At 37.4% G+C, this 24124-nt stretch overlaps 2 protein-coding genes across 6 annotated transcripts in view; one reads left to right on the top strand and one right to left on the bottom strand.

Annotated features, from left to right (window-relative positions):
- Positions 1 to 87: 87 nt before the first annotated feature.
- LOC132701792 (mitochondrial pyruvate carrier 1) lies at positions 88 to 1089 on the top strand. The gene is made up of 3 exons (XM_060669989.1): positions 88 to 387; positions 439 to 539; positions 591 to 1089. The coding sequence occupies exons 1-3, from the start codon at positions 308 to 310 to the stop codon at positions 779 to 781; spliced, it is 372 nt and encodes a 123-aa protein (XP_060525972.1). The 5' UTR covers positions 88 to 307; the 3' UTR covers positions 782 to 1089.
- A 7074-nt stretch (positions 1090 to 8163) lies between these two features.
- LOC132701791 (cubilin) overlaps positions 8164 to 24124 on the bottom strand; it is an 84780-nt gene continuing 68819 nt past the window's right edge. For 3 of the 5 annotated variants that reach the window (XM_060669984.1, XM_060669986.1, XM_060669985.1), the window contains 8 exons: positions 20508 to 20704; positions 18595 to 18823; positions 18309 to 18538; positions 17288 to 17461; positions 13236 to 13365; positions 11128 to 11309; positions 10509 to 10669; positions 8164 to 8389 (listed from right to left, as the gene is read on the bottom strand). In XM_060669984.1, the coding sequence (XP_060525967.1) occupies positions 8297 to 8389; positions 10509 to 10669; positions 11128 to 11309; positions 13236 to 13365; positions 17288 to 17461; positions 18309 to 18538; positions 18595 to 18823; positions 20508 to 20704 (1396 nt within the window). In that variant the 3' untranslated portion in view covers positions 8164 to 8296. Of the gene's footprint in view, positions 8390 to 10508; positions 11019 to 11118; positions 11310 to 13235; positions 13366 to 17287; positions 17462 to 18308; positions 18539 to 18594; positions 18824 to 20507; positions 20705 to 24124 lie in introns of those variants that run through there. The other 2 variants (XM_060669987.1, XM_060669988.1) reach the window with 2 other exon arrangements.

Here is a 24124-nt window from a genome sequence, read left to right on the forward strand (position 1 = left end):
CGACAACCGTCAAATCGGATGACAGCAACGTTTGAACTACCATGTTTTTTGCGACGTTTTGGCAATTTGAACTACGAAGCGCATGGAGATAATTAATGTTAACGAACCTCTTGTCATTTTAATTGCGATAATGAACAAGTTAATTTTAATTAATATTGAGACATGATTAGGCAACAATTCAGATAAATGCTATGCTAACAGCAATGACATTTTAAAAGTCAGAAACTCTAACCTCGATTGGCGAAACTCAGCACGGTGAACAAATTCTTCCAAATTTAAGCGAAAATAACTACAATCAAAACTGAAAATGGGGTCCAAAGTGAACTCATTAGGCAAAAAATTAGTCGAACAACTCAAATCCAAAGAATTTCGAGATTATTTGATGAGGTAAGTTTAAAAATGTAATGCATTAAATCAAACCCTATCAATCAATTCCAGCACTCATTTCTGGGGTCCTGTTGCAAACTGGGGTATCCCGCTAGCGGCACTGGCCGACATAAATAAAGATCCGAAATTTATAAGTGGCAAAATGACGACAGGTGAATAGGACATCAGATTATGTAACTAGAGTAACTGTGTTGATGTTATAGCGCTGATATTGTATTCGGCGATGTTCATGAGATTTGCCTGGAAAGTGCAGCCTCGTAACATGCTGCTCTTTGCGTGCCATTTCACAAACGAGGGAGCGCAATTAGTGCAGTTCTCCAGATTTGCCAATTACCATTATTTTTCAAAGGATGAACAAGAGACTTCAGACGAGAAAAAGGTAGCAACTGCGTAAAATCTTTGCATTGTTTGTCTATTAGGGTCGTTCTCCAGAGATATTATAGCAGGGTTATTGGTGCGAGAACTTTGTGGGGCACACAAATGAATTTATGGCTTAAAAAATAAAAAAACTGTGTTTACCATGTCATATAAATTTGTAGTGTAGCATTTTAGAAACGGAGGGTAATTTTCAAATATAGGGTTCGTACATTTTGCACAGTGTAACAGCAGTATAATTTTGTTATACTTTTTACATTCTGTTTTTTGCTGTTTGTTACTGTTTTACATTTTTACAAAACCTTGATTATTTTTATAGTCTAACAGTCGTAGGTGGCATTTGTAGGCCCCATATAGGTTTCATCAGATTATTATTATGGTCTAGCAGAAATTAAAAATATTGTACAAAGTTGATAGGTTCTTATATCTACCTCGGATAAAAAAGTGAGACCAAGTTTTCAGTTACATTGATTTTATATGTTAATTTGAAATTGCTTTGGTTATGTTCCTGTTACTTGATCATTGCCAATATACCCATTAAGGGTGATTGAACAAATAGTAGTGTAAAGGTTAGTTGTAAAGTATGAGACTTAGTATGTTATACATTTGCTCAAAATATACAAATAGATCTTGCGGGTCACTTTCTCGATAACAGAATTCTCTCGACGATGAGATATATTCTGTGCCTCTTGTACATATAATTTTTTAAATCTTATGGGTAGACCGTAGGTGATATTATACACGTTCGTGTTTATAATTGTAAATAAAGATTATTTTTCTGTTAAACTATTAGTTTGATTTATTAGACGGCGCAGCGATTGCGAGGTATGAGCGATGAAGGGGAATAAACGATTTGAATATATACTGCGTTACTGTGGAATTACATTTTTATTATTCGGTCTAGTCGCTGTGAGCATTTTGATACAATATGTTACAGATTGTTTTGCGACCAGTTAATATTAAACCTTAACAGTACTTAACAGCATTTTTTATTTAAATTTAACAAATAACATATCAATGGAGATGATTATTTTTTTTCTCCCGACGTGCACTTGTCAATACCGCCTTAGTACTGACGAAAATCGCGGGAAAGAAAGTGACAAGCTGGGGCTTAGTAATTAAAAAAACAAAAGATAATGCTGAGATTGTCGATTTTTTGGGGGGTTGCGGGTTTCGACGAGTGCACGTCACAAAACGTTCTTCCCCGTCACGGGGAACGATACATATCAGGCCGTACATTTTCATTATTTGCAAAATTCTATAAGTTATGTATAACAACAAACACACGTTTCGACCCTACCTTGACCCAGGACGATCATCGTCGCAGCGCACGATCCCCGTCCCGGTTCAATTTAATTTCGGGTATATCTAAATTTTTTTGGGAGTGGTGAATGGTGGTGGGGGCGACCGTCGCGGAACCCCTTCAGACATACTATTAACGCGAGATGAAAAACGCCGACCTACGGAGTGGGGATATAATAATATGAATCCGACAAATCACACAAACGGGCGAAAGGGAGTGGCACGTCACCATTAACGTGTCAAGCGGGAGGGAACGGGATGGGTAGGAGTCTCAATCGGCTGTCAACATCGCGCACCTTATAATTTAGTTTACAATGTACCCGTATGTTTGAGCAATTTATCGGCGGGATTGCGTGGCGTAGGGAGGCGAAGGGGCGAGGCTCTCCTCCCCCTCCCACGCGTCCAATTTCCCGCGCGAAAATTTTTCGGAAGCGTCAAAAACGGCAATGGAACGCGGGTAGGGGACGAGGTGGGCGGGCGGGCAAGGGTGGCCGTGCAAAACGCGACAGCCGATTTTTGGACGAAAAATCGACTAAAGCTTTTACTTTTTAACAACGGGGGGGTGGGGGGACGTTCCGAATGTCGAGGAAAGCTCCGACGACGCGGTAAAAAACGAAATAGCGTAAAACTGACCAATTTTGACACACGTATGGGTGTGGGGGGGGGGGGGGGGGGGGTGGAAAACCCCGAACACTTATTTATGTCTTGTGCTGACATCTATTGACAACAAAACATAGTGTGGTAGGTTAGGAAACTATATTAAAAGTTAACAAATTAATAACGAAACTTAATATTTTATTGAAAATTAGCAACCAGGTCTTATGTAACCATTTGTATAATTTTTTTAAATAGCATAATTTTTTATAAATTTTCGGGCAATGGCGAACAGTTAGAGGCAGAGAATATGCTGTGTGCAATAAATGCTGTTCAAAATTGTATTGGGCCAAGAGTTTCTGCACGACGCTACCTGTAACAATCCTTTACGAAAGAGTTACAAAACGAAGATACTACAAGCCACAACATTCTCTGAAGAAGAAGAGCACAAGATTTCTCACCATTTGTCACGATTATCCCAAATGTTTACGGTTTTACGTTAATTCAATTGAGAGGTGCTGCTTTTTCATGTTCGGAATTGTCATCTATCCCTCACAAATTTAATCGGGATAAGAAGGGAGCGGGTAAAGACTGGATTTATGCATTTATGAATAGGCATCCCGAACTCAGCTTTAGACAACCAGAACCAGAAATATTAATAGAATTCAAGCCTTTATTTATTATACACTACACTACCGATAACAGACCGCCTCGAATTATTGAGAAAAAAATGGCAAAAGCAAATTTGGGCTATAACTAGTGGGGAAAGAGTAAAAAATGCCTCCACACACGTCCCATCGTATTCAGCACCTGGATTTGTGACTTATTTTTAAAATCGAGGCCATACGAAAGGATTTTGATAAGTGATGTTAACGGTATATTTACCAAAGCTAAAGGGTTTTGAGGAGACTTGGATTTTTCCTATTAATCCTGGTGTATTTCGTAAGGAAAACTTTTATTAGTTATACCTTTGCCAAAAAAGGACCCTGAAAATTCAAATAACTCAAAACAACAAAGACCACGCTCGATCCTTACGTCTACGCCTTTGAAATCGGTATTGGAAGAGAAACTAAAGAAGAAGGTCATAAAAGAAGAAAAGAGGTAAAAAATACACAAAAAAGATAAGTGGTGAAGATGAAGACCATATAAATGAGAAAAACCTATGTGACGATGACGAATTAGATGATATGGGTTTAGAAAACATGGAGCATGTGGAGGTTGAATGGCGTTTTGCAGTGGCGTCGCAACACCAAAAGACTACATTCGTGATTTCTGTTCATATTAAAATAAGGTTTTGTTACATTTTGTTTCTGTTTGGCATTACCCCATATCTGTACAAGTTTACCCACAAAGTTTGGGTAACGGCGACTTCATAGTATATTTTTGATAAATTCTTTTCACTTATTTTTTTAAACCTGCCATTCCAATTACTAAAATATACTTTAAAAACATTTCTGATCGTACTACCAAAGTTACTATTTTTTTTAAGTGTTCGCAGTTACCCCCCGCTCCCCTAAACACTTCATCAAGAAATGAAACCCGCTCTGATAAACAACCATAAGATTGTGCCACCCTGTGGCTTAAATTTTTATTTACAAAACTTCCTGCGTCGGTTGTTGTTGAATCGAACTTGCGGACGTTTCGCCAATTATCCTGTTGGCTCTGTTTTAGTTAAGCTATGAAGAAGCTAACCGGATGATCGGCGAAACGTCGCATGTTCGACTCAACATCAACTGACGCATGACGAATCCAGAAGGGTTGTAAATAGTATTATAGTAGCCTGTGGGAGTTTCTTTGAAAAATTGGTTTTTAAATTATTAATTTTAAACTATATTGTCGTCGATATTCCTAATTATAAATTTAAAAGCTTTAGAACTGGACGTTGATGTTCATACCACAACCTTCCTGTCACATAAATATAATTTGTACAAGAATAGGTTAGCATTAAACTCCGAACGTTTTTTTTGTTGAGCCTGGATTTCCCGAAGAAGCGTATTATAAACAATACTTTAGCATTATTTAAGGTAATAATAAATTAATAACAGCGATACGAATTATTGGATACCTGTACGTATTGAAAATAGTGACACGCGTGGTCGGAGAATTCGTCGTCGCGTAAATTAGCCTATGTAAAAATTTAATCTAAATAACAACACGTGACGTTGTTCGATACTATACAGGGTGCAAAATTTCGCTACCGTCCGACAAGGTGAAGCGACGAGCTTGTAAATGGCCGCTTGTCGCGTCACGTGGTTCGTAAAATACTAAAAGTTTCAACGTCTCTCAAATAAACTACGTCAAATCAACCGGCAAAGCTAACGACTCGAGAGTGGTACTAAGGGCGGGGAAGGGGGACGAGGAGATCCGGCACCGGACTCCCCTCCCCCCGGAAAACGTCGGATACCCGTCAAGATTCGGGACTGGGCAAAGGCGACTAAACACAATCGATGAGGTTCGACGCAAGCATGATTTTTTGTTTCTCACTTAGTCACTCGTTTAAACGAATACCCTGTTTTTGTAGTGTTGTTTTATTATTTTCCCCCGATTGTTATTTCGAACGAAGCCTCGACCTCCTGACCAGAATAAACACAACAATTGTCGGGAAGACGATTACGATTTTACATTTTTTTAGCTAGCTTTTACGACTATGTATTTATTTGGTGTCCGTTTCATTGTTTACAAAAATAAAGCGCCTTCGAACGGATAATCAAGAAATGAGCGTCGCAACCGGAAAAGTTGTGTACGAACTATACCTAAACGGTTCTCAAACTCAACGGCGAAGCCGCACAGTGGTCATTTGTTTGTTTAAGTGAAAATTACGCTGTAATATGAACTAACACGGCTTAGCCACGAAAGCACTGGAAATATTAGTACAAGTTATGGACAACTCGGCGTTTAATTTTTTGGTATTATGTTTGGTGTTGCTCTTTTCTAATTGGGATTTCGTTAATATTTAACATAAAGTTATTTAAAAAATATGCCACGTAAGTAAAAGTAATTCAAAGTACCATTGTACCATTTTATAAAATTTTATAAAATTTTATAAAACGCTGAAAATTTTAATAAAGATATTTGTGGTGCAGATATTTTTTTCTTACAATGCTCGCTAATTATGAATTTGAGTTCCAAGCCAAACATTGTCTAACAATACTTTTTTAGGAACCACGTCGATAATTAAAACCGATATGACATTCGTGATTCGGATATTCTAATCGGTAATTGTACAATAGAACGTAATTTTTTTTTTAGACAATTGTTACCTAGTTAGGGTTGCGTGTTTTTTGGAGAGATAGCTATTAAAAATATTTTACTAAAAATGCAATGGATACCATTATTATTAGAATTTAATTAAATTAAAAAAAATACATTCGCGTTTAACGTCCACAAATGTTTAAGCTGTTTATTTGCGTAATATACTTTTTAATAATAGGTATCAAATATTTATAAACATTGAAACACTTGAAATAGGACTTAACTTCCACAAAATTCAGTTATTACCTAAGATTCCTTGTATAAATGACCATAAATGACCTCTGTGCGCCGATAGGGCCCACGGAATTAAATCAACGCTAATTATCCATAAAAATCCGATATTCGCTCATTATCAAACACGTATTGTTATTATTACTATTATTAATATTTATATTTTTAATATTACAACTTTCAATCGCTGTGTTTTTTCTATGGTAAACATTAATTTACACGTATATTTTGACATGTAGTTTTCTCTCTAGACTTCCTAGACACTCCCGGCATCGCGCGATATCGATAAACATTCGAAATAAAGGTCCCAAACTTAGCGGCAACGCGAGAGATATTAGTTTCACTATATATATTTTTTAAGTCCTTTTTTCAGTCACCTGTCACTAATAATAAATATCGTATATTAGTATAAATATAACAACGCGAAGGGGACTCGCCGAGACTCCTCCGACATTTCCTTAATACTCGCGATACACGAATCACTACGCATATTTGTTTTTTTTTATGTCATTAAGCTGAGTTTATTATTTTAAAACACGGCAGTATTTTTTTTTATTCAATCAACGTCCGACCAGCGACGACGCAATACATAGGAAGAGTGATTACAATTCGTTGTAAAACAATTTTTTTTTACTCGTGTCGCGTCCTATATCTCTTAGGGACGTCGACAGCGCCGGGTAAGGGCCGTCCCGTCTACAATAATCCCTCGGAAAACATTGTGCGAAGTGCGTGTCTACCTATTATTGCATATTTCGTCGGGTGAGTTTTTAAAAATCAAAAAGCACCATCGACGTACAAAAATTATACATAATCTTATTAGTAATGCGGTTGTCTTGACGCTACTGTTCGTATCCACCGGACACATGCACACTCCCGGAATAGAGTTATGTAGAGTGGGGCGGAGCGTTTTAAACACACAAGTCGAGGTAACGTTTCTGTCATTCCGCGGCCACCTAAGTAGTGAGTATTGAGGCGTTCTGGACCGGGATCACTACCGATCCCCGTTTTCTTGGTTGCTTTCTGAGTAAGAGAGGTTTAAAAAAGAAGAAGAGGAGTTCAACACAAGAGAGTCTCAACCCTATGCCCGAGAGGAGTGCGATCGCTAGTGTTTAGTGACCACCCTTCATAAAAAGAAACTCAATAGACTTTAAAAACCCCAAATCTCTTATTAAACTGTACTATGCACTTGTTCATAGTAAACTTTCGTTCGCTTCAGTCATTTGGAATCCTAATTACAACATCCACAGCAGATTTTAAAGATATCTTGCATATAAAACGAACACTGACGTTGAAAACCACATTAGATCAAAATTTCAAATTCTAACTATCCAAAACAAAAGAACGCAAACAGACCTGTTAACACTCCACAAAATTTTAAACGATCAAGTTGACTCTCCTTACCTCTTATCAAAGATTAACCTAGGCAGAACGCAAGAGATAGGGCTCTATTTGATGTCGACCACAACGGAACCAACATAGGACTGAACTCTCCGATCACATGATTACAAAATATAATTAATTTTCTTAACTGCTTTCTTGGTGTCGATAAAAAAAACTGATCCAGCACGTCCCAATACTCACCACCGACCCAACTGACGACATTACGTCATGTAATTTGATTGTCCTCTATGGAAAAACGGTCAACTTAAGATAAACCGACGCGGTTACCGGGAATGCTAACGCCTGGGATCCGATTCGCCTGATAAGCCTGTAATTCGATTTTTTATGCGATAAGCGTCGAAAATTAATAACGATCGAAATCAATATTGAGAAAATTAAGAATTAAGAAAATAAAATAATAAAAGCGGTGCTGAGAAGAAAAATATCGATTTCAACACTGTATACCGATCCAGGCGAATCGAACAAACTCAAAAATCCCTGACAAAAACGACCACCGGTCGTAATTCAAAATGGCGAACGCGAAAACGCGGTCTTTCAAAATTCTACCCTGTCTATATCGAAACGTGGCCGTCAGTCGGGTCAGGGGGCGGTGCGGCGATGGCGGCGGCGGCGGGTGGGGTGGGGGGCCGCTTCAAACGCGGCCGAACAACGACTCCAGCTGCGTCTCGCCCGCCAACGGATAACGATAGCGTCTCGTCGCAACGAACAACCACCGCAGAGCCCAACGTTTCGCCATCGACGGCAACAGCCGTCATCAGACACTGTCTACGGAGGCGAACCGTTCGCCCAGCTCGTCGCAGAAGTGGTGCGGCATTTGCTGCTGACGCGACGTCCCCGGGATCGCGACCTGCAAATCGCCCATAGCACCCGCTAACTGACATTTTGGTTTTATATTGATATCGGTTACGTTTCGATTAACTGAACTTGCCCGCTGTAAATTTTTGACTTTAAACATGCTATTTGGAAGACAATTTAATATGCTTTAGTATGAGTTGAAATTTCTCAAGAGTGCTGATCTTTTATATGAGTATTTGGATAACGCTTCATTGTGTTAGCTTGATGCATACTACACCGCAAAGCGCCGCTTTAATCGAAAGTGGACACGCGCAGCAGTTCGGAGAGTATGCCAACGGTATGAGGGGACTGGATCCTTTGCTAAGCGTCCTGGAACACCCAGAAGGCGTATTACAACGGCTCGTAATGACCGCTTTAATGTGTCACCAATACTAAAAAATCGTCACCTTAATGCGGTTCAAGTGCAAGAATGGCTATTAGTCAGTGGACAGTGAGAAGAAGACTGAAGGAAAATAACATGACCCCAAAAACAACTGCAGTTGATCCAAAACTTACTCCAGTTCATCGACAAGCACGCCTATGCTGTTCTGTTCTCAGATAAGACCAGAATATGCCTTTCTGGTAGTTACGTGTACCAAAGACCAGGAGAGCCATTTGCAGAATGCTGTAATGAAGAGCGGAGCCCTTATGGTGCTAGATACATCGAGGATATTTCATCAGTTAAAGTGGTACCATATGTCGATTACATTAGAGAAGAATTGCATAAAAATGCATGACAATGCTAGGCACACCGCAAGATTACATTATAGAAGTCGGTTTTCGAGTTACCTCAATCCGATCGAACATTTATGGCATGAGCTAAAACGGAGAATTCGAGCTATACTTCGTACCCCAACTTCGATATCAGAGCTTATTGTTGCAGTAGGGGAAAGTGGCGTAACATTCCACAAAAAAACAATCAAAATTGATTCGATATATTCCAGTAAGATATGTTATTAGGGAACCATTAATAAATAAGTGTTGAATTCGTAATTGTCAATAATCCTATTTATTTTTAGTAATAGTGCAGTTATTTTACCATGCTAAACCTAAAAATCAGAAATAAATTTTAATTGAATTTAAACTGGCATTAAAGCATATTTTTTCAAACACCATATTTTTTATTTGATCAGTGGCTTCTAAAAAAATGAAATTCAAGTCAAAAATTCAAAACGGGTCGATTTCTATGCGCGCAAGTTTATTTTATAAAACCTGAGACTCTATCACTTGTGCCCGAAGCAGGCGACTATCAGATAATATAGTGACCCCCTGGAGGCAATTAAAATGCAAAGACTATTGCTTTAAATTCTTCTTTTTCTACGAAGGCGTTTGTTTTGTTTTTTTTTTCAGTTGTTTATTTAATTTTAACGCAAACTAAATATGGCCTTTTAAAATTGTGAAAACGAAAGACGTTAAGATTTATGACGGTTTTGCCGTGTAAGGTATAAAACCCCCGGAGGAAAAGTGTTATATTAAGGTTTCTAAGAAGGCTATAAAATCTTTTTCGAAAACCTTACGTAACCAACACAAAAGTTTTATAAATAAAGTAACGGAAACGGTTTGGATGCAATCTTATAAAACTAGTTTCGGAATTTATTAAAACCGTTATAAAAACTAAAGTTCATAAAAATACCCGTTACCTTATAACAAAACTTTAATTCGCAAAAAAAATGTTACGAAGGCTACCTGTTATGTTTCGGTATTTTCTTAAACTAGTACTGCCATCTGGCGACTAACGCTTTTATAGGGAAGTTGACATTTTGAGGTTAGGTTTTGGTGAGTGTTGTTTGTGTATTTTGTGATAAATTAAAAAAAATGTGACGGCTAAAAATGAACATAATTCGATTTCTCGAACTTTTTGAGCATTAAAAGGCTTGATTTGATGAGCCTTCCACCATATAGTCCTGATTAATTAATTAATTAAGATGAAGAAGAAGCGATTGATGCGTTTAAAAAGCATGTTTTGGAGGTGCCCGACTCGATGTTGGAAAGTGCTTTGATGATTGTTTTACCGAATGCATTGATCATCAGGGCGAATATTTTGAGAAACAATAAAAGTAATAAAAAGTTTTTTATTACAAATTCCGAAATATAAAAGGTAGCCCTCGTAGTAGGAGTCGCACCACACTTACCGGGATGTGGATGCTGCGTCGTATCGCCCGTTGTCGTTCCAGGCGCCGGCGCCGTTTCCGGTGACACGTCGCGCACAGAATCACCAGGATAAGCAGGACGACGCCGACCATCACGAGCCACGAGAAACGGAACGGATTCTGGGGCTCCTCCTCCGGCAGGCCTACGAAAATCGGTCACATATCCGGAGAGGATGGACGCTCCGATACGCGTTTCCGTTTAAGAGGGCGGGGATCGAGTCGGACGGTAACGGAATCAACGTAAAATAATCAATCCGCGCCCCTTTACAAACACCGACTCGAAGAGAGAGCGAGAGAGAGGGCAGTGCGGGATATTGGAGGTTTAATTTTAGGGAAACGACAGCCACGGCAGCAACCGCTTCGCCGCCAGCGGCGCCACGCCCAGCCAGCAGAGGATAGCTTCGAAACCATGAGACGGTCGTGGGGACGGTGCCGCCGCCGCCGCCGCCGCCGCCGCCGCGGTCTCGTCGAGCGCCCGCGACGTCGGGCCACCTGCACACACAGACAAGAGAGAATTGCGCGGGCGCCCTCGTCCGCGGGGGCTCGAATAAACGAAAAGAACAAAAACCGAAACAAAAGCGGAAAGGCGTACGTCACTCACAATCCCTCTCGTCGGAGTCGTCCTCGAGGCCGCAATTCGGGACGTCGTTGCACTTGAGGTGGTACGGGATACAGTAGAGGGAACGCTCGCACTGGAACTCGTCGCAGCTGGGGCCCGACATCACCTCCGTCCACACGGCCTTGAAGCCGGTGTATCCGACCGCCTTGTCCGCCGTGATGAAACTACGTACGCACCGTTAGCAAAATTAACGTAGGTTGTTTAAAGGCGCCTACAGACAGGCGCAAATGTATTAAAGCCCGAACGGGCGCACAGACTTCTGTTTCAGTGTTGTTCGCGATTTTAGTTTTGTCGACCATGCCGAGCGAAGATCATGAGTTATATTTAATAGCATTGGGGTGCGTTTGCGTTACCCAGCTGACAATATCGTGTCGTATTGGTAATTATTCGTCATCGACTCGAAGACCTATTATCGACGTCGCCAAGACGTGGAATTATATACGTTCCGTAGGCGTCATTAGTAGGACGTATATGTAACGTACCTAATCCTAAATGTATAAAATATATATTTATTTTTCAAGTAAATTAGATCTCTCTGATATGTAACACTGATTTTTATTTTGTTTATAATTGTTATTCATCGATTTTAAAATTAACTCTTAAAATCTGGTAATATTTATGTGGCGAGTTATTTATTTCTTTTTTATTTTTAGTTTCAAATCTTTATAAATGTACTGAAAACTAGAAAATTAATAAATTATCTGTTAAATTTAACCGCCATGTGCCGCGCTTGCGCGAAAACTAACCAACGATCGAACGGAAACAGCAAACAAGGGCACGCGGTGGGCGCCACTTACATTATCGAAGTGTAGTTTCCGTATATATGCGAGTATTTTGCAGTATCTTATTTGTTGGTTGTAACAAAAACGGCATATCAGTTAATTACAAGGTTAATTTAGAAAACATATTCTTTATTAATGATGCAGAAATGGCTTTCATAGGAGTCGAGTTTGAGTAAGATGACGACGGTGGCGGCTTATCTATAGTCCATTGCAGTTGTTAACTCTTACAAAATCTAACTGTTATTGGCCACCCACCAAAACACAAGGCCCATTTGAAGAACTGTTAAAAAAGGCAAATGTTTTTTGAGTCAACAAGACAAACTAGTTATTTTTGAATATTACATAATTGAATTATCTGTAGATGAAAATATAAAACATTTCTTAAGATTAAAGTAAACAATTTTTTTATGTTTTAGGTCTTAATGTAGGCTTCGCCATATAGGTCAGCAAGGTTAACGCCATCCCCTTCATCTGTTCAGTCCATTACTAATCATGTATCATCTTTTGTGCAAGCAGCAGTAAACAAGGGAATAAAAGCTTCAGATGATAATAAAATCTACTGAATTAGCAGACACTTACAGGTCTATAAATCACTCTTCTAAGATCACTCATTACATTAAAGAGCAAAATAAATATTGGGAATTTTTCAATTCTGACTTGTGCTGTTGTAATATTTATATCTTCTATTCATAAATTTGGTACAGAATTGGCTCACAATGCTCATAATTTATTGAAGAATTTTGTAAAACATCGTCATCATCTTTTAAAGAGGACTTTTGTTGTGCGGAAAGCGTTTTCTGAATTCAGTTGATTTGTATATAGGTGTTCTTGGTAATTTATATCAACAATTACAATGTAAATGTATTATTCTTTCTTTGCAAGATGAGAGCGGTCATTGTGTGTTTCCAGTATTACATTCGTTCGAGCAATTTTTTTAAATTTATATTTATTTAAAAAATCAATAAAATTTTCATTACATATTCGTCTTTTTTTGGAATAACTTGGAACTTAATTATTTTCAGTCACAAAAAATCTTGAAGTTGTGGTGGAGCTTCCCCCGTTATTTCCTTGAGAATTGATCTCAAAACCCTGAGGTTGAAATGATATACTCGGTAAGAAATCAGTTTGCATTTCATGTATTCTGCCTGTATTATAGCCGCGACACCGACAAAAGCCTTTCAATATAGAAAAGTGTGTCTACCCACAGTCTGAACAGATCTGAATTCAAGCAAGGACAGAAAACATGTCTTAATACATGTGCGACTGTCTGTAGGCCCCTTAAGAGATCGTCGCCGCTCCAACACTCACCTGAGCCGCATCTGATTCGAGGCAGACACGAACTCCCATTTTTCGGTGGGCGACTTTTCGCCACACAATTCCTTGGCGGGTGCGATGATGTCTTCCCACAGTCTCAGGACCGCCGCCGGACACCCTCGACCTTGGAACAATCGAACGTCAGTAGGTGAACAATGACGGTTCGTTCAGTAGCAATGACCGATATTCGCTAATAACATTAATAAGTATTTGTCTCTTAAGCGAATTAGTAACCCTCCGGTACTCGGAATCACTTTGAGAAAAAAACTTTTTGTCGACAGTAAAAAGTTTATGTTATATCTAGAAGACTCGCAAAACCAAAACTACTCTTGGCAAAAAAAGGCATTTGATACTTTTATCAATTATTCTAACATTGATTGTAAGCAATTTAACCTCCACTAGAGTGGCTGAAAATATTATTGATGAAATTTTTGATCCACCCTCGACTTTGATTACGGATGATATGGTAATAAATCCAATCCTGTGTTTAAAAAACTCAACAAGTCAGGACGTTTTTAATATTAGTAGTAGGATAATAAAAAATTCTAAGGGCAGTTTAGTGCCTTTATTGTCACATTTATTCAACGGTCCTTTAACAACTGCCACATTTCCAGATCAGTTTAAATGCGTAAAAGTCATTAATAAAAAAAAGTAAAAGGTTGGATTTAGACAAATCGACCTATTTCTATCGTCTCTATTTTTGGGAATTTTTTCCTAAAAGAATTATTATTAGATTATTTATTAAGTCTATTGAACTGAGGTGGCTTTTACTTGATGAAAATTCATTTATCAAAATAAATAAGTACTAAAAGTTCAGATTTTTACGAAATTATATTTAATATATCTAGCTATCGATCTCCCGGAATATATTTCAAAAACCAATAAGTTTCTTAAACCAGAACTTTTCCAATGTATCAAACACGATCCTACCGAGTTATATCGAAGACAAATCAAAAAAGACAAATATTTTTTAACATTTATGAATCCACAACCGCCGACATTATTTTCCTTTAGTTAAATTACATAAACAAGATATACCGATTAGACCAGTCATGTCTTATGTATGTATGTAATGTAATATTTTAAAGTTTCGCACAGATTTTAAACCAATATTTGCAATAAATAATTCTTTTGAATTAATCAGCAAAATCAAAGATATCAAAATCCCTTCTAACGCAACACTTTTTAGTAGATTTCACCCTAACTCGGAAACAAGTTAACCCATTGATTTATTAGATTGCTTAATAGTATACCAAAATTATTTTGAATTTAATGGACAGATTTATATCTCTAAGGAAGGTTTGATTGCGGGAACCCACTTAGTCCTTTGTTAGCCAAGATTTTTATGGATAATTTGGAAAAAAAGTAAAAGTTTGCACTGAACAACGGCTACAATCCGTCCATTATAGATAAAATTATAAGTAAAAAATAAATCCAGACAACAGTAAACTCTATTTATCCGATTAAAACAATTACATACATAGGAGAACCTAGTGAAAAAGTTTCAAAACATTTTTAAACATGTGGTTTAAAAATAGCTTTCTGAACTAACAAAACATTAGGAAAATTTTTAAAAAACAATAAAACGAAATGTCCGAAATCTCAAAAATCAGGTGTCTACAGGTTGAAATGCGGAGCTTGTCCTAAAATTTATATTGGACAAACAGGTAGATCCTTCAAGAAACGCATTAACGAACATAAAAGAGATTTTAAAAACAATAGTCTAGATTTTAATTGTGCTACACACTTAAACACAGAAAAACACATTTTTGACGACAAATTTGATATTTTACATACAGCCACAAAAAGTAAAAAATTAAATTTATTGGAAGCCATGGAGATTAACAAAATGAGACATTCAAATGTATTGTTAAGGATCGGTTAACAATACCTCTCCTTTATTGAACCTAAATTCTCACAATAACATTAATTAAGGTTTTATGGTTATTTTTCGGTATATATAGCACCAGATAGTTTGTAAATATTACAGCGAAACAATTATAATGTAAAAATATATAATTTCGGGAAAATCTGAACTTTTAGTTCTTATTTATTTTTATTAAGTACATCCTTTTTTCCGAGGAACAGTGGGGATTCCTGCCTGGAAAATGTAGTGTCAGAGATCGTTAATGGCCTGACGACCATGTAAAACTTGTCTCTTTACGATATTATTAACAATTATTGACTTGTCTCAATCTAAATCTAATACATGGAGTCCCTCAAGGGTCTGTCCTAGGGCCACTTTCCTTCAATATTTACAAAACCATTTCCCCTTTGCATTAGTCCCATCAAATGTTCATTTTTCGCTGGCGATACGACAACAATCTGCAGGAACGCAACTTTAACCAGATTAGATGAACTAATTTATGGGGCTCGGCTGAAGACTGCAGTCTTGGTTTTTGTGGTGTATTTGGCAACACCGCGGGCCGACCAAAAAGCAGTCTCAGCCGATGTGTCTAAGACGCAACAACGTTTTCACGTGCGGTACCGTGGTCATATAAAGAACCTTTATATTTATGATATTAAAGTGGAAGTAATTAACTTTACTGTTTTCTTTCGAAAACCCAGTCTGCCGCCGACATATCAGTTTACGTATAACAATTTATTTTTAAACAATCATATAAGGCAAGCACTTTTAATTTCAACCAATGCATCTCTTACTATGGATGATCGCGTCACTCTCCTCTGGACGATAATCTTAATGTTTTATGTAACCAATTATCAATGCACTTCGTGCTTAGAAGGTTGTACCGACGTTCCACGAAAATTTGCATTGTTCCATTCCAAAATATATTATGCGGTTACGCTTTGGGGAAATTCTAACCAAGCAATGAGTTTTTAGACGTCAAAAAAGTTGCCTTTTTTACCTTAATTAGCGAGAATCGTGTCGACCTTATTTTTCGAGCCTTCAAATGCCAGTATCTTCAATATTCATATATTGTAGCCTTAATGAAATCCACACCTCGTTATCATTTAAATAAAACTAAAAATAACTCTTCAAATCTACCATTTTACAATGCTCTCCCAACAAATATTCCAGCCATAAAATATATTAGGCAGTGCTAATTGGAAATCTGGCAATATTGTTTTCGATATTGTTTTTGTTTTGGCATTCGCAAGTCGCTAATCGGCGTAACCGCGAAGAAATTAGAAATTATTATTGAATGATAGAGAGATTATTCGTTTTGTTGGTTTTTGGCGTGATGTCTAATGAAAAGTAAACGTGTCGGAGTGTGAGTGCAGTGCTGATGTGATTTGCATTAAGAAATTGAAGACCTTGGCATCGTTCGGCAGCAAAAATTTTATTGAAAAACAAAAAGTTATAGAAGTGGACAACAGCAAAAAAAAAAACAACCAGGTATTTTAATGTTAAGTTTTACGAGAACTATAAGTGGCTTTGCGGTTGTATTCAAAGAGTTTTTAAAAACAAATCGCCGTTTTGAATTAATCTATAAATAATAAATTTATTTTGAGTTTAAAGTTAAAATATGTTAAGTAAATTTTATAATATACATAATAATGTATGTATGTAATACATGCGTTTCTTTTGAGTTTTTCGTTTTTTTTGGTTCTGTTGCCTACTATACGCCCTATTTTTGATGTCCTTTATAGGAAAACATAAATAGGGCGTGGCACCCCGAAAATTTTTCGGCTGCGCCGCTATTTTTTTTCCTCTTGCCTACCCTGCAATATATTGCACTGCACGCCACTGATCTCCATCAGAAAATGCACATTGCCGCTTAAAAATGTATTGAATCCTTTCTAATACATTATTTTTTCGCTTCAACATGTATAAATGATCCCATTTACCTCGGTGAGCAAAAATGTCTCGGGGAACCGAAATCCGAATTAGAATCAATGAAAACTGATCGGAAACCGTTCTGGGGTGAACATTTTTACCGGTCTTTCCACAAATATAAAGGAGCAATTTAATAATCTGTCAGATCTACATTTTAAGAGAGCATCCTGTGACAGTGTGTCAGATAGAAACTTATGATTGGTTCTAAATATACACAAGCAAAAACGAAGAGCATGAGCTCACTCACCGACCGGTTCGCCTTCGATGGCGAACTTTTGGAATATCAAAAGGATCTTGTATTGCGGTCGCACGCCGATGTACCAGTTGCAGCTTTTCGACGCCTGGTTCAGTTTCGGGGCGTCGTAATTCTTCGGAAAGTTCGGGCTGCTGATGGTGCCGCTGTCGGAACTACTCACGTTAGCTGCAAGTATTTTTTTGCCATAAATATAAAAATTCCGAAAGTTCTTTTCATTAAAAAAAAACGGAATAAAAAATAAGCCCTACATGTCCCTTCGGTAAATATAACGGAAATATTACTTTATATTTATTTATTTATTTTTATAATTTATTCATTTTTATAATTTATTTATTTATTTATTTATTTATTTATTTATATATATAAAAATGTATGCAATTTTTTTTGTATTAATCAATTATAACGACTTCTTTATAGTTCAAAATTAATTAAAATATCAACATTCATATATTAATCTATTAACTACCTTATTCAGCCAAGGCCTACATATATATTTTGTGTTTATGTATTCCGGAAATCTTGCTTTAATTTCAATCCTCGCCTGAGGGAAAAATTAAAGCCCACCAAAATAATCGAACATATAGCTATTCCTAATTTATAGTCGGATAATACTTTGGTAGTCAAAATTTTGCATGTTATCTAAAATTGTCAAAACTTTTTCCAGTGACGACGGGTCGTATAGTTCTCCAAACCATATACCGTTGCCACAACCTTTTATGGTTTTGACTTCGGAAAGGGTTTTAAAGACCCGCCTGTCGTAAAGCCGAAAGGACCATTCTTTTCAGCACGTGTACCACAAGCCAAGGCCGTATTTAAGACGTTTAGTATTTTAAGAGTAGCATTTGTGTGCCCGAAGTACGGAAATACAATTCTGGAACGTAATTATGGAATTGCGAATCTATTTATTGAGTTCTACAGTGGGGTAGGCCTGCGGTTAGACCTTCATAAAAATTTACCAAAGTTAAATTCCGGATTACGTCGTAAAAACGGTATATCGTTGGGAGAACTTTACCTCCGCAATCCCCGAAGATCGATTTGGCGGTCTCGAAGCTGTACCGCGCCTTGAAACCGCTCGAGACGTGCGCCTCGTCCGAATGCAGGATGACTTTGAGCCCGATCGCGCCTCGATTCGACTCGATCGGTCCCGGGGCAGACAGGTGACAGTACCGGCCTATGATCGTCTCGGTATCGTCGCGATACAAATTGTACACCTCCAACCAATCCTCCTGACACGACGTCAACCTACAACGCAGGAACGATTAGTCGGGTACCGGATTCGGTGTATTCTCCGATCCTACCCGTAGGAACCGGACGTAGAGTTGACATTGTCCGCCCTAATTTTGAAGTTGTCGAAGACCAGCGTCACCTGCTCGTTGTCGGTCGCCAAAAACGTGTACGTGCAATTCGTATAACTCGGATAATTGGTCGGGTACCTGGGCGAGTTAAATTCACCCTTCTTCCGGGACGTGCTCCGGTACGTGAACGAACATGTGCCGTCCGGTGCCGCGGTGCCCGGAATGCGATACTCTAGAAACAACCGAAACAAATAATAATGCCTTTATTGCATTTTGAAGATTTGGATCGCGCAATGTTGCCATGGTTCCAACAGCAACGTCTTAAAAATGTACCACTCTCTGGACCTATCGTAAAACTAAAAGCAGAAAAGTTTGCTGAACAGTTTGGCATATCGATTTCAAGGCTTCGGAAGGATGGTTGGCAAAGTTCAAACAGAGACATGGTATAAATTATGGACAGATAAGCCGTGATGTCGACAGAAACTTCACTAACGATTGGCTGGAGAAGACATGGCCAAAACTAGCAGAAAAGTACCCTGCTGATGACATTTTTAATGCTTACGAAACTGGTATTTTTTACAAAATGGCGCCAAATAAAACTCTTAAATTTCGAAGCGAAAAGTGTGTGGCTGGGTAACTGCCAGTATGAGTGGGACAGAAAAAAGAAAGCTAGTCGTGATTGGAAAATAGACTAACCTGTGATGTTTTAAGAACATCAAGCATTTGCCGGTCGCTTACAAGGCAAACAAGTCTGCATGGATGACATCGCAAATTTTTGAAGAGGAGGAGGAAAATATTACTTCTCTTCGATAACTGCCTTGCACATCTTTATATTCCAAATCTACGGAATATTGAATTGGCATTTCTCCCAACCAAAACACCAAGTGTATTACAACCGGTGGGCCAGAGCGTACTAAAAAGTCTTAAGAGTCGATACAGGAAAAACATTTTAATGGAAATGATCGAGTCCGAAGACAAATTTTCCATTAATATGCTAGATGCAGTCAACTTTATTAGTAAAGCTTGGAAAGATGTGACAGCAGAAGCAATTCAGCAGAATGCGAACAGGACTTGGAAGAACATCAGCCACTAAGCGAGTGAATGAAGCGGTTTCAAGCAACAATTACGTTTACAAGTAAGGAGTTGCAAGATTTTATGGTAATAGATCAGGATTTGCCTACAACAGTAGACTTGACAGAGGAAGCCATATTAGAACAAGCAAGAAAGGGTGAGAAAGAGCACCAGGAGAAAGAAGAAGAGGAAGAAGTTGATGGACCACCACCAAAAACTAGCTTATCTTTTAAACATATGGAAGGGGCTGGAAGACTTTAAAATCTTGTACATTAACACAGCGAGCAGGTACTCAAATAAATTGTCTATTCTCAACCACTGCATCAATTTAAGTTTAGGGAAAACGTGGTCATATTTTCTTAAGCCATACACAAACCTACAACCGGCGCCGGCGATCAATGGGTGTTAAACATGAGTAAAACAACACGTGGCAATATGACAGTGCAGTTTCTAAAGCGATATTCGATATTCTTATAATTCACAAAAAATTAGTAATACATTTGTGATTGAAGTCCACGACTAAATTACACACACTGGCATTTAGTTGTAGGTTATTTCGAGCCCAATGAACCGACATTTTATGAAAATATTACTGAAGAAAATTGACTCTACGAGTGATTTCTAGTCCAAGCAAATTGTCCCTGAGGTACACAAGAACTTCAACGTTTCGAAAGACATATGACACAAAATGGTCCTGTTGCAAGGTATCAAAAACCTGAGATTAAATTTATTAGATAGAGCATATAAGCATATAATATTTAAATTGAATAACGATTCTTTAAATTTCGTTAATACTTGCCAAACCACGGATACGTTTTTTATATTCAATATAACATTCCGTTTACCCGTTTCGAAGGTGTAGTTTGCCTTGAAGCCGCGGCCCATCAAGTCTCCCGAGCTGAACACCATTAATAATCGCGGCCCGTCCGAGACCATAGTCGCCGGTACCGCCTCGGTTCCGCAGAGCTCGTAGTCGTATTTGTCGTACGCCTCCATCGTCTCCTGACCCTTTAGATATATCTTCAGGTAACCGTCCGAGCAGCTGGGGACCAACAACGGAAATGACTCACGACGGTCGGATTTGGTTAAGACATGGCAATAATCCAGATAGCACACAATATCCCCGATATATCCGGTCAATGAGGATGATATTCTTAGGATATACGTTAGCATATATACCAAGGATATATGTAAAATACATAGATAGATTGCGGATTTACTGTACATGATATACCACAGATATCTTCTAAATAGATGGCCTGAGGATATCCCCTTGCGCCATAATGGGAACATTAGAATAGAAATAAGGAAAAAAAGTGAAAAAAATTCCAGCTAGTTTTGTTCAAAACTGTGGATTTCTCTTAAACTTAATTCTATCATGGATAATGGAAAACTTAAACTGTTAAATTTTGAATGGAGTAGGAAAATACTTAGTTTTTTTAAGATTTCTCGTGTTTGATAAAGTGATTAAGACTTTCGTGGCCAGCGTTTGAACTGTAAGTGTTTTTGTTCGGATTTAATGGCCGTCGTCGAGTGGAATTTCTTCCTGACGTTTCGGTAGCAGATTGCATCCAACATCGGAGATGGAAGCACCTCAGAAGAAGCTAGCCGCTCGTGCTAGCGAAACGTCAGGAAGAAATTCCACTCAACGACGGCCATTAAGCCCGAACAAAAACACTTAACAGTTTTTTCGACATTTTATTTGCCAAGCCCTGAAAAAAACCGGAATCAAACCGTTAAAATTAACATGTTTTTATTATTTTTGGATACGAATAATAACAAAATATAATAAAAAAAATTATAAAAATACCACTGAAAACACGGATTCTTGTAAGTAAAAAAATTACAAAAACGTAAAAATAATATATTTTTTTGTAAGATCCCATTTAAAAACACTTCTCGGCTGGAACCAATGACGCAACTACTCGCGGTCGTGCCCTGCCGGTCTCGCTCGACTGTCGTCGGCTTCTCGTCCGTCTCGTCATCCGCCATATTTTCAGCCTTGTTTTTGTTGGCGCTTTACGGTATAGAGCGAATATTTTGTGTGCTGTGCTTCCTAATTTCAGTGCTTGCATTTCAGTTAGTTTTTTTGTGGTATTATTACTGAAGAACTAATAATTCATGAAAATAAACCTTTATGGTAAAATATAACATAAAATTTGATAAATTCTAAGCTTAACGATGTATTCTTATTTAGGCTACCAACATCATCCCTTGGTTTTTTATTATTTTGCTAGGTCAATGAGATAGCAAGATCAGGCGGCGGCAGCGAGCCCTGTTGATTTCAAATCGACATGCAATGAAATTTAATTGATTGGGCATGAAGAAAAAGGAGAAATTTCCAAAATTAAAACTGGTCAGTAGGTATTATGTTTTTTAGAAATAAATAGGACGTAAATATAATAATAAATAAAGTATAAGAAACGTAATTTAATAAAAGATATATTATGGGGCAACTGACTTTGTCACCTTTTAGATTACATATCTCTTTGATTCTAGACTTCTTTTCGTATCTTATCGTTTAGTTTTTGAAAACAAAAATAAAAACCACTTTCTCTTCATGATTTTTGAGCGGTCAATATTAGGCATACAAAACTAAACTAATTTTTTATTTAAGTAAGCAATGTCAGAGAAAATCCCTCAGAAGAAAATTTTTGGTTATACAATTTCAAAAAATGCATAAATTATTTTATTTTCAGAGAAGTATAATCACCCTACAAAAATAAAATATTCATTTTAGGAATCACCGTGCATAAAGTACGATTTTTACATTAAAATGATTGTCGAGTTAATTTATGAAAAAGTTTTTCGTATTTTTTAAGGTTTGTTTTCATGGTGAGGGTAGGTACACCATCATGAGCAAATAAATTACAGATACATAAAACCTGCCTTTCTAGAAATTAAAATATTTTCAGATGCGTATAATATGGCATAACATATCACAAACATCAAAAGAATGTGAGAATTCAATAGCTTGGCTGAAAAGAGCTACTTTCACCAAAGAAGAACTGCCAACCTGTCAAATATTAGTTATTTTGTTAGTATCTTAGGCTATATTTAAGATACTTTAGATTAGGTCATTCTATATTTTTGCTATATTATATACCTACACTTTTTCATATCTACAATAGAAAAAATCAGATGTGTATAAAATGTGTTTTATTAATGGTATCAATCTGCAGTCCTTCACTTTTCACCATTAAAGATTAAATAATTATTGGAAAAAGTGGTGTCTTCGCCAACCATATCCAATAAGTAAGGTCCACTGGTATATCTATATAAGATCCCATATCGTCTCAGTCGGATATATTAACGATACCTCAACTAATATAACTGGATATCCTATTGGATATACTGTAGCGTTCCACTTAGTAACATCGTATATCCTTGAGACGTCTTAAGGATGTCCCTTAGCTGAAACAATATCTCCCTAGAATATATGTCCCGTCAGATATTCCGAGGACGTTTTACGGACGGCCTTGTGCTATTTGCGAACCTTAGGTCTAATTTTAAAATGGCGAAATTGATTTAAATTAGAATGGTAACGGCGTGGTAGAAAAGTGAGGAAATTTTTCATTAGAAAAAAGCCGTGTTACTTTCCGATTGGGGATTGTTGTCTTTCTCTTACTCACTCATTACTTTATTTAAGCATATATTCTTACTTGCATAATCTCACCCAATACGATTTGGAATCAAACAATATTTTATTTAAATACAAATTTGTATAAAATATAATAACTTCTTAAAAAACTTTTAAATAGATATACTTACAAATTAAAAATATTTAATTCGCTTCTAACGGTTTTTAAAAAATTACTGATCAGAAAATACAAACGATTTATTATTACAGATATCTATGTACGGCTGATTTCATAGAAAACTGGTACGACTCTTAAAGCACTTTTTTTCAAAGTTTTGACCAATGCATATTATAGGCCACCATGTCGTTGTCATCTACACTTCAGAGTTAAATGCAAGAAGTGTAACCAAGTCAGAAGATGGATGGTTTTTTGTCATTAATAAAAGGTCAAGACAAGAAAAAGCTTTTGAAAGGAAAAGGGGATCTGGCAGATGAACAATTAGTTCAGTTCAAGAAGATCAGGTCGAGGAACGCAAGAATTCTGGAGCATCTCGAGTGCCGTACTGCAGCAAAGAAGATCGTTGTCTAGTCTCTTAACTATCAAGCGCAAGAACAGCAGTTTTCCGATAGAGTCGTATTTTCCGAAGTAAAGATCTTCCAGTTTTCCAAAAAGCAGTAATCAAGCAGCGTTTTAAAACTGCATTTGTCGAGGTACAGAGCTGCAATTTCAATGTAAATGTATGGCGATGGATTTTATCCTGAGGAATGGAAGTGGTATGGCGGATTGAAGGAAGATTTGTTGATCAAAATTATGGTGAAATATTGCAGAACAGTGTCGAACAGCTTTACCCAATCAAAATATTAAATTCCTTCCAAGTCCTG

Source organism: Cylas formicarius, unplaced genomic scaffold (genome assembly GCF_029955315.1).
Source record: "Cylas formicarius isolate icCylForm1 unplaced genomic scaffold, icCylForm1.1 PGA_scaffold_5__7_contigs__length_24384050, whole genome shotgun sequence".
Taxonomy (NCBI): domain Eukaryota; kingdom Metazoa; phylum Arthropoda; class Insecta; order Coleoptera; family Brentidae; genus Cylas; species Cylas formicarius.